We start from the raw sequence: 11,840 nt of genomic DNA, 5'->3' as shown, positions 1-11,840 counted from the left end.
CCATGATGTGCTGGATTTCTATATTTTAAGACTCTATGTTTTTACTCTGTTGGAATAAAGATTGGAATAATTGTTTTCTGCTTGATTGCCATCTTTTATTTCAGAGTGCCAGGAACGTTTGAGGTTATAAATTATATTGGTTAAACTTAGAGGTTTTAAAGTATATTAATATAACAATGTTGGTTATGCAAAGTTGGGTAATGGCTAGTTAAGGTAATATCTATCCTTTTAAATAATAAACCAAGTCAATTAGACTGTCCATTTACAGCTAGCCTGACTTGGCCACTATCAAGGGAAATAAGATAAACACAGCAGGGTTTTTCAAGTAGTATTTTAGCACTATATAACAACATTTTAAAGGAAAATGTATCAAGCTGCAGACGGACATGTTCTCAAGCAAAGAACCTGTCCGTCCATAATCACCATTTGCGAAGCATTATTGCTTGGCAAAATTTAAGATTGAACAATAGCACTCTTATACAGTCTAACCCTCTGTTCTCGCTTAGCCAGTCGCATGAGAGCAGGGCTTGTCAATCACCCCAAACCAGCGAGTTTTGGGTGATTTATCTTTGCCACCTTAGAGGATAACAAGTAGTAAATGGTTATCAATTTTGTTGTTGCGGGCTTGCTCATGGGAGTCTTTACCATGCAAAAGCAGCTTGAGAAATTTTCCTCTTAAAATGATGAATAAAGTTATAGAGTTTTAAATGATTTATTTTAAGCTGATATTTCAGAATGCATTTGCTGAATTATGCTATAAATGTATAAAAAAATGCGTTGATGTCTCTTTTAAAGAATCAGGTGCTTAGATAATATCTCATTGTATTCATGCATGTCAATATTCATCCACAATCATGGTGTTGCACATTCTCAAGGTTAGTTTTATCAATGTGTTTAATTTGTCTGCAGGCACTGTTGAAATGCGACCGAGCTGGGAAGAGCCGTGTTCACCTCCCTTTAACCCCAGCACTTCTCTTAGTGCTATTATCAGGACCCCAAGGTGCTATCATATCTCATCACTGAATGAAAATGCTGCCAAGCGTCTCTGTAGAAGATATTCACAAAGGCTTATTCAGCATACTGCCTATCAGCTATTAAGAACATACCCAGCTGCTACACGCATAGACTCGTCAAACCCACATCCTCTAATATTTTGGCTCCATGGCATACAACTGGTTGCTCTAAACTACCAAACAGATGGTAAGCCAATTTTCATATACCTAAAATGATGTATTTACATTTACTACTCAATGTGATCATAAACCAATTTCATAATATGGAATTCAGATGTTTCCATTAAAGTTGAGTCCAATTGCATAATTTAAATGTCTACAATATCCCATCAGCTTTATTTGGATGTATTAATGTGCATTTTTTAAATTATTAAACAGATATTCCTTGGTAATAGTTTTCTCCTTTTATGAAGCCATCAAAAAGCTAAGTTCCCATAAAAGGAATAGCCAATGTTAGCTGTAGGTTTACAAAAAAAATAAATAAAAAAATTAATTAACTAGTTAAAAGGCCCTGTCACATTTGCATTATTTGAAAGCAAAAAAAAAAAAAATGGTGATTGGATGATAACCTTAAAGTGATGGTAAATCTGAGAGTTTAAAAAAACGGTAGGCTTTACCATCACTAAAAAAACTGTAGTTTCAGTTATCATTTAGTAAAAAAGTGTGCTAAACTTACCCTGTCTGTGCGTCGGCAGCTCGCTTACCCTGTCTGTGCGTCGGCAGCTCGCTAAACTCATCTCCTCGGCTGCCCACGGCACAACGCTTTTTACCAATGCGGTGACGTTTCTAACTAAACCAATAGCCATGCTAGCATACAGAACACTGTCAGATGACACACACTGCTATTGGTTTAGTGGTGGAAACGTCACCTCATTGAAAAAGAGCGCTGTGCTGTGGGCGTCCGAAGGCGCCAAGTTTAGCGAGCTGCTGCGGCGCAGACTGGGTGAGTTTAATTTAGTTTTCCTTTATGGTTGGACATAATCAAAAAAGTTCTATCTGTTATTGGTTTCTAGCTCCCTTTTTCTATCTTGTTTCATGACTAATCCTTCTGTTTATTGGATTTCTAGCGAATAATTTTTGTAACATGCTCCTGGAATTATTATTTTTTTGTATGACACTACATAGTAAACGTATCTTGATAACTTAAACCTTTTAAAATTATACATCCTCTTATGTTTGCTTTATGTGGCCTTGTTCCAGTTGATTGTAATGATAATATAGTCTGAATTGCAGAAATAATTATCTTTAATCATTGTAGTCTATGTTGTAACATTTATTAATGTGTCTGACTTCTCAGAGTAAACGTAAAGCAAAAGAATGTGTTGAATGTTTTTTTTTTAGTTTTTTATTTAAGCAAGTATGTTTATTCAAAGAGCTTAGAAGGGCTTGCCCTGCTTATATGCTATACAAGTGTGTTGATAAATTAATTAAAGGGACACTAAACCCAAATTTTTTCTTTCATGATTCAGATAGAGCATGCAATTTTAAGCAACTTTCTAATTTACTCCCATTATCAATTTTATTTCGTTCTCTTGCTATCTTTATTTAAAAAGCAGGAATGTGATGCATAGGAGCCGGCCTATTTTTGGTTGAGATCCTGGGTTATGCTTGCTTATTGGTGGGTAAATGTAACCCTCCAATAAGCAAGCGCTATCCATGGTGCTGAACATAAAATGGGCTGGCTGCTAAGATTTTAAAATTCCTGCTTTTAAAATAAAGATAGCAAGAGAACAAAAAAAAAACTGATATTATGAGTAAATTAGAAAGTTGCTTAAAATTGCATGCTTTATCTGAATCATGAAAGAAAAAAATTTGGGTTCACTGTCAATTTAAGATGTAGGTGATATACTAGATCAGGTAAATCTGAGTTAGCACTTCAACTCTTCATTAAACTCTTAAAGGCAGAATTTTGAAATTGTGTGTATATATATATGCCTCAAACCTTACTCTTACTTAGCTGCATTTAATTTTTTTTTTAATGTATGCTCCATTCAATGCAATGGATACCGATCCCACTGTAGATGTGCTTTATAAGCGTGCACGTCTGTCTACAGAGGTTTAGATGGTAATAGAGGCGTGTTTACATCATCATGTGGGCTGCACTATCAATCAGAGATCAGTCCCTGATAAGGTGCGGCTTAGGGGGGAGGAGAAATTATGGATGTTAAATGGTTATCAGTTAGTAATCTAAGTTAAATTATTATTTAAACAAATAGTTTTAAATGAAAACTTTGTATATTACTTTGTTTTATTATTAAAAAATTGATTTATGCAATTTAAATTAACAAACTTCACTGACCTTGGTTTTTAATATTGCTAGACAATTTTTTTTATTTTTTTTTATTAGACATCACTTAAATCCAATCTTGCCATATACTGACTGAAGTGCACTGTGCATGAGCAGTTGCCCTTCATCAACCCTGGGCACTGAGCTGCCTCAAGGGCAAGTTTTAGCTTGCCTGCCTCATCAAAGACTTTCTCTGGAAAATAAAAACATTACAGCATTAAATGGACAGTCTACAATATAATTGTTATTGTTTTAAAAGAAACATAATCCCTTTATTACCCATTCCCCGATTTTGCATAACCAACACAGTTATATTAATATACTTTTTACCTCTGTGATTATCTTGTATCTAAGCATCTTCTGACAGCCCCCTGATCACATGACTTTGTATGTATTATCTATTACTTGCATTTAGTATTGTGTTGTGCTAACTCTTAAATAACTCCCCCGTGCCTGAACACAGTGTTATCTATATGGCCCACATGAACGAACAGTCCCTTGTTGTGAAAAGCAATTAAAAAAGCATGTGATTAAGATGCAGCCTCCAAGGGCTTAGAAATTAGCATATGAGCCTACCTAGGTTTAGTTTCAAGTAAAAATACCAAGAGAACAAAGCAAATTTGACGATAAAAGTAAATTGGAAAGTTGATTAAAATTTACAAGTCATATCAGAATAATGAAAGTTTATTTTTGACTAGACTGTCCCTTTAAGGGCTTAAATGCAAAAAGTAGATAACAGGTAAATACATAGTTTTAGTCATTAGACCAGAGTGTTAATGCCATCTATCTGAGTACATCCGGATTCATGATCCCTGAAGGCCCTTTATGTCATATGTATAGGCATGTCACAGCTCATGCCAAACCCATGCCCCAGAATATTCTTCATGCCATGTTTAAGCATTACGTTAGATCCCAGTCTAAATCCTTGTCTCCTGCTCCCCCTTGATGCCTCATTAAGAGAGAGTGAAGAGAGAGGTGGCATCACATATATGCCTCTTCACTACTCTTTATGCCATCAAAATGATCATTATATCAGATCCATGCCACTTTGCACCCATAAATATGCTCACATCAGAAATTAAAGGGACACTCAATCAAAATTAAACGTTCATTATTCAGATAGAACATGCAATTTTAAACAACTTTCTAATTTACTTCCATTAACAAAATGTGCACAGTCTTTTCTTCTGTTATGTGTGATCAGTCCACGGGTCATCATTACTTCTGGGATATAACTCCTCCCCAACAGGAAATGCAAGAGGATTCACCCAGCAGAGCTGCATATAGCTCCTCCCCTCTACGTCAGTCCCAGTCATTCTCTTGCACCCAACGACTAGATAGGATGTGTGAGAGGACTATGGTGATTATACTTAGTTTTTATGACTTCAATCAAAAGTTTGTTATTTTACAATAGCACCGGAGCGTGTTATTACTTCTCTGGCAGAGTTTGAGGAAGAATCTACCAGAGTTTTTTACTATGATTTTAACCGGAGTAGTTAAGATCATATTGCTGTTCTCGGCCATCTGAGGGAGGTAAAAGCTTCAGATCAGGGGACAGCGGGCAGATGAATCTGCATTGAGGTATGTAGCAGTTTTTATTTTCTGAATGGAATTGATGAGAAAATCCTGCCATACCGTTATAATGTCATGTATGTATACACTTCAGTATTCTGGGGATGGTATTTCACCGGAACTACTCTGTTAAAAGTCACTAATCCTTTTAATAAGTATTTATCATGTTAAACGTTTTTGCTGGAATGTAGAATCGTTTACATTTCTGAGGTACTGAGTGAATAAATATTTGGGCATTATTTTCCACTTGGCAGTTGTTTGGTTTTAATTATGACAGTTTCGTTTCTCTTCACTGCTGTGTGTGAGGGGGAGGGGCCGTTTTTGGCGCTCTTTGCTACGCATCAAAAAATTCCAGTCAGTTACTCTTATATTTCCTGCATGATCCGGTTCATCTCTGACAGATCTCAGGGGTCTTCAAACTTCTTTAGAGGGAGGTAGATTCTCTCAGCAGAGCTGTGAGAATTTTATATTGACTGTGAATAAAAACGTTACTCTGAATCTGAATCAAGAGACCAGAAATTCTCTTCTATGGTGGCTTTATCGGCCACACCTGTCCAGGGGGATGCCATTCAGCAGGCCAGACTGGACAATTGTAACAACAGACGCCAGCCTACTAGGTTGGGGGCGCTGTCTGGAATTCTCTGAAGGCTCAGGGACTATGGAATCAGGAGGAGAGTCTCCTTCCAATAAACCATTCTGGAATTGAGAGCAGTTCTCAATGCCCTTCTGGCTTGGCCCCAATTAACAACTCGGGGGTTCATCAGGTTTCAGTCGGACAACATCACGACTGTAGCTTACATCAACCATCAGGGAGGGACAAGAAGCTCCCTAGCAATGATGGAAGTATCAAAGATAATTCGCTGGGCAGAGTCTCACTCTTGCCACCTGTCAGCAATCCACATCCCGGGAGTGGAGAACTGGGAGGCGGATTTCTTGAGTCGCCAAACTTTTCATCCGGGGGAGTGGGAACTTCATCCGGAGGTCTTTGCCCAAATACTTCGACGTTGGGGCAAACCAGAGATAGATCTCATGGCGTCTCGCCAGAACGCCAAACTTCCTCTCTACGGGTCCAGATCCAGGGATCCGGGAGCGGTTCTGATAGATGCTTTGACAGCACCTTGGAACTTCGGGATGGCTTATGTGTTTCCACCCTTCCCGCTGCTTCCTCGATTGATTGCCAAAATCAAACAGGAGAGAGCATCAGTGATTCTAATAGCGCCTGCATGGCCACGCAGGACTTGGTATGCAGATCTAGTGGACATGTCATCCTGTCCGCCTTGGTCTCTACCTCTAAGACAGGACCTTCTGATACAGGGTCCATTCAAACATCAAAATCTAACTTCTCTGAAGCTGACTGCTTGGAAATTGAACGCTTGATTTTATCAAAACGTGGTTTTTCTGAGTCGGTTATTGATACCCTGATACAGGCTAGGAAGCCTGTTACCAGAAGGATTTACCATAAAATATGGCGTAAATACCTATACTGGTGCGAATCCAAAGGTTACTCCTGGAGTAAGGTTAGGATCGCTAGGATATTGTCCTTTCTACAAGAAGGTTTAGAGAAGGGTCTATCAGCTAGTTCATTAAAGGGACAGATTTCAGCTCTGTCCATCTTGTTACACAGGCGTCTGTCAGAAAATCCAGACGTCCAGGCCTTTTGTCAGGCTTTAGCTAGGATCAAGCCTGTGTTTAAAGCTGTTGCTCCGCCATGGAGTTTAAACTTAGTTCTTAAAGTTTTACAGGGTGTTCCGTTTGAACCCCTTCATTCCATTGATATAAAATTGTTATCTTGGAAAGTTCTGTTTTTAATGGCTATTTCCTCGGCTCGAAGAGTCTCTGAGTTATCAGCCTTACATTGTGATTCTCCTTATCTGATTTTTCACTCAGACAAGGTAGTTCTGCGTACTAAACCTGGGTTCTTACCTAAGGTAGTCACTAACAGGAATATCAATCAAGAGATTGTTGTTCCATCCTTGTGTCCAAATCCTTCTTCAAAGAAGGAACGTCTTCTACACAATCTGGATGTAGTTCGTGCCCTCAAGTTCTACTTGCAGGCAACTAAAGATTTTCGCCAAACTTCTTCCCTGTTTGTCGTTTATTCTGGACAGAGGAGAGGTCAAAAAGCTTCTGCTACCTCTCTCTCTTTTTGGCTTCGTAGCATAATACGTTTAGCCTATGAGACTGCTGGACAGCAGCCTCCTGAAAGAATTACAGCTCACTCCACTAGAGCTGTGGCTTCCACTTGGGCCTTTAAGAATGAGGCCTCTGTTGAACAGATTTGCAAGGCTGCAACTTGGTCTTCGCTTCATACTTTTTCCAAATTTTACAAATTTGACACTTTTGCTTCTTCTGAGGCTATTTTTGGGAGAAAGGTTCTTCAGGCAGTGGTTCCTTCTGTATAATGAGCCTGCCTATCCCTCCCGTCATCCGTGTACTTTTGCTTTGGTATTGGTATCCCAGAAGTAATGATGACCCGTGGACTGATCACACATAACAGAAGAAAACATAATTTATGCTTACCTGATAAATTCCTTTCTTCTGTTGTGTGATCAGTCCACGGCCCGCCCTGTTTTAAGGCAGGTAAATATCTTTTAAATTATACTCCAGTCACCACTTCACCCTTGGTTACTCCTTTCTCGTTGATTCTTGGTCGAATGACTGGGACTGACGTAGAGGGGAGGAGCTATATGCAGCTCTGCTGGGTGAATCCTCTTGCATTTCCTGTTGGGGAGGAGTTATATCCCAGAAGTAATGATGACCCGTGGACTGATCACACAACAGAAGAAAGGAATTTATCAGGTAAGCATAAATTATGTTTTTATATTTAAACTTTTTGAGTCACCAGCTCCTACTGAGCATGTGCAAGAATAAGTGTGTATGCATTTGTGAATGGCTGATTGCTGTCACATGGTATGTGTATGCATTTGTGATTGGCTGATGGCTATCACATGGTACAGGGGGAGTGGAAAAAGACATAACTTTTAAAATTGTCAGAAAAAAAATCTACTACTCATTTGAAGTTCAGACTAAGTGCTATTGCATTGTCTTGTTATCTTGCATTTGTTGATTATGCAAATCTACAGTGTTGACTGGTCCTTTAAGACTAAATCATTGCCCACTGCACATCTATTTGCCATATTTATCCACATCAAACTCCAGAAAAGACCCATGCCTATTGTTCTTCCATTTTGTTATTTATACATCTGCATGAGATGAAAAAACAGACCCACTCCTTAACCCTTTTACCTGTCTTATTGCTCCAGATTAATTTTTTTGAGGTTTACTTTGGAGTTGTTGGTGCCCCGAGAAAAACATTGAAACCATACTGTAGTAGTAGAGAAATGTCACTTCTGATCAGTGCTGCAGTCTCAGGAACAGCACTAGAGGTGAGACCTGGACCAACTGTCAGAAGACACATAGAGTGATCCAAAGGATCCTCTGGCAAGCCTGATGCTGCCCTCAAACCACTCAATGGACTGCTTCTACCTAAGAAATGATATGATCATACTTTAGTGTACACTTTGGTATTCCGCAAGCCACAATTTACCAGAACTGCTTCTTTATAGTTTGTATGTAGGCCTGGTTTAACTCCTGGCCACAGTTTTCCTGCACCCAGGAGTTAATAATTGTTTTCCATAGACCCCATTGTAAGTTACTAGAGGTGGAATGGCAAGCTCTAGTAAACCATTTTTTTCTTGAATGTTTAATACATTATATACCTAGTTTTGTTTGAACTGTTCGTCTTTGATTGGAATTTGTCGCAATGCTCCTAAATTTATGGTATCTAGCAGCGTCTCAATATAAGTTATACTGATCTATTTAACTGTGGAATCTCTATCAACTGTTTAAAACTCGTAGCACGGTTCTTGTGTTTTTGTGTTGCTTCTCTATAACCTACTGCTTGACAGATATTTAAAAATCACTTCCCTTTTAAGAAAAAAAACAATAATCAACTTTCAATTGGAGTCCATCAACATTTAGTGCAGACTAACTTTAGTGTGAGCTAAGGCCTAATCAAGAAAGTACAAAATAAAGACATGAATGTTCTGCTATTTTTATGTTGAAGTATTACTAAGAGGGATTATGTGTTTATTTAGCATGGAAGTCATCTCTAAAGGACACCTGGTCTTTGATGCAGGATTTAGTTCCTCCAATAAAACAAAAACTTCAGCTTTGGCTTCCTTAGGTACTAGAATCACAGAAAGCTGCAGCCTATTGAGTTTTTAGTACATGATATGTGGGTCATGTATTACTAAAAAGAAAAAAACAAACACTTCCTACTCTAATCTTTTGTTTTCTACCTATAGTATTACAAGCTGTAGAACCATAATTAAGATATATTTAATGGATACAATTTCATAGTTTTACCCATTCAAAGTCTACAATTCCCTTTTCTAGACTATCATTAAGTCTGTTAAAAGGACACTATACACCAATTATCATATAACTGCATGTAATAGACGCTACTATAAAGAAGACTATGCACATATACTGATTTAAACATCCATTATAAAACCTTTTAAAATACTTAGAAGCTCCCAATTTAGCACTGTTGATAAGGTTAGGCTGGGACACCCACTGAGATGGGCTGGAAAGCAAAAAGAGCAGACCACCCTGCCCCTCCCTTGCATATGAAAAGACTCTTTACACAAACGGGAGCAAGCTGGAGACTGTAGACATCAGTATATATCTAAAACTTTAGGGCTTGGTTTGGAGTCTTAAAATCAGCACAATGTTATTTCAAAATAAGCAAACCTATACATTTTTGCAAAATAAAAAAAAACCTGTATGGGCTGAATAAATAGATCATCTACAAAACATTTATGCAAAGAAAAATCTAGTGTACAAAGTCTCTTTAACCGCTCAGAGTGTATTTGCAAATGTCCTTATTACCCTTGTTTGGTTGTCCAGCATCTTCTCGTATGTTCATTATATTCTGCTGAAGGCTGATCCCTGCAGAATTTTCAAAACTGCACCAATCAGTTCCTATTTATTTTATGCTCTAATTTAACACTGTCTTCAATATCCTGTAAAACTTGCGTGTAAAACCCTTGCTCTTCTGATATAAGTCATAGAAACTTCTGATGATCTGGTTTTCCCACAATATGTACTGATATTTTTTAATTTACTGACCGCTTATGGTGCAAGGTGAGCATTTGTCTGGATTGATCTTACCTTTGAAACCTTTCAAGAATTTTTGGTTAGAACATGGTAAAAATGTCAGTGTGGAAGGGATGTAGTCAGAGATTTTGTATTAATTATTACCAGGGTAAAACAGAATTATCAGAAAGTAAACACCTTGTGGACATGTGTCTGAAAGACTTATGTCATGGATATTTTCATGAGCCAGTTGTTAATTGTTATGAATTCCAAGGAGCTATACCAGTATACAAGTAGGCATTTACCAGACATGCATTCTATGGGGTCACAGAGTTTAAAGCGGTTTTCAAACAAAAAGATCTCAACAACCTGTTTATAATATTAATATCTGATAAACAACTCTTTGATTCATAAACTTGTGTAATCCTATAAACATACTCTGTTGTTATTTCATATAATTTGTTACATAATTTAACAATTAAAAAGGCATTTCATGCAAAACTAATCATAACAATAATATGATTCACAATAATAAATGACTGTGACATTTTTTTGTGTATTTGCATGTTCAGATCTTATAAAGATGCTTACAAAAATGGTCAAATATACATTTTTGTCTTTTTTACATTTTTGCAGGCTACTGAAATGAAAAAAAATAGGTTATGGTCATTCTTAAATTCAAAGCGTTTCTCTGCAAATAGTGTGAAGAAATCTTAACTTGTAGTCGATACCTATCAAAAAATATTAGGAAAAAATATAGTATTTAGTCAAGTAAATGACAAAAGTTGAGGCACTAAGTCCAGTATGTTCTTTCTACATGTTAGGAAAGCCTCTGTATCATCTTTTACTCTTTACATCTTCTGCAAATAAACTATATGGCCAAAGTATGCAGACACCCCTACTAATTATTGAGTTCAGCAGCTACACTCATTGCTTACAGGTGCATACAACCCAGCACATAGCCATGAAATCTCCATAGACAAACATTGGCACTATAATAGATCATACTGAAGAGCTCAGTGATTTAAACTGTGGTACTGCCATAGGATGCCATCTGGGCCACAAGTCAGTTTATGCCCAATATATCTGCCCCAGTCAACTGCAAGTGCTATTATTATGAAGTGAAAGTGTCTAGGAGCAACATCAACCCAGCCACAAAGTGGCAAACTAACAGAACAGGACCGCCTATCATTTGTTGAATCACTCACTACAGAGTTCAAACTGCCTCTGCAAGAAACATTAAAATAAGAAGGAGGTTAAAAAAAATGGGCTTCCATGGCTGAGCAGTTGTACACAAGCCGCAGATCAACATGCACAAGTAGTGGTGTAAAGCTCACTACTCCTGGATTCTGGAGCAGGGGAAATGTGTTTTCTGGAGTGATGAGTCATGAAGTGGTAGACCAAACAAACTCACAGAGCAGGGCCGTTGAATGCCAAAGCTTGTAGTATGTAAAAATTGCCTATCATCCGTTGCATCACACCCTACAGATTTCCAATTCTGAAAGCAACATTAGCATAAAAACTGTGCATCTGAAACCTCATGAAATGGGTTTTTCATGGCTGAGCAGCTGTACACAATTCTCAGATCTACATGCGCAATGCCAGGCTTCGGATGGAGTGGTGTAATGCACTCTGCCATCGGATTATCAAGCAGTGGAAACTTGTTCTCTGGAGTGATAAATCTCTCTTCACTATTTGCAGTCTATTGAAAGAATCTGGATGTGGAGGATGCCAAGGGAACGCTACACATATGAATACATAGTGTCCATTGTAAAGTTTAATAGAGGAGGGATAATGATTTAGGGCTGAGTTTGGGCTAGGCACCATAGTTCCAGTGAAGGGTCATCTTAATAGTACAGGATACAGAC

The 11,840-nt window shown here is 37.9% G+C and overlaps 1 protein-coding gene across 1 annotated transcript in view; it reads left to right on the top strand.

The window, feature by feature from the left end:
- PLCE1 (phospholipase C epsilon 1) overlaps positions 1–11,840 on the top strand; it is a 702,162-nt gene that overhangs the window by 622,250 nt on the left and 68,072 nt on the right. Inside the window, 1 exon segment of the mRNA XM_053692317.1 lies at positions 910–1,200. Coding sequence (XP_053548292.1) covers positions 910–1,200 — 291 coding nt within the window.

This window comes from Bombina bombina, chromosome 9 (assembly GCF_027579735.1).
Source record: "Bombina bombina isolate aBomBom1 chromosome 9, aBomBom1.pri, whole genome shotgun sequence".
In the NCBI taxonomy this organism is placed as follows: Eukaryota; Metazoa; Chordata; class Amphibia; order Anura; family Bombinatoridae; genus Bombina; species Bombina bombina.
The sequence above is the reverse complement of the archived record's forward strand: the minus strand, read 5'-3'. Positions and strand labels throughout refer to the sequence as shown.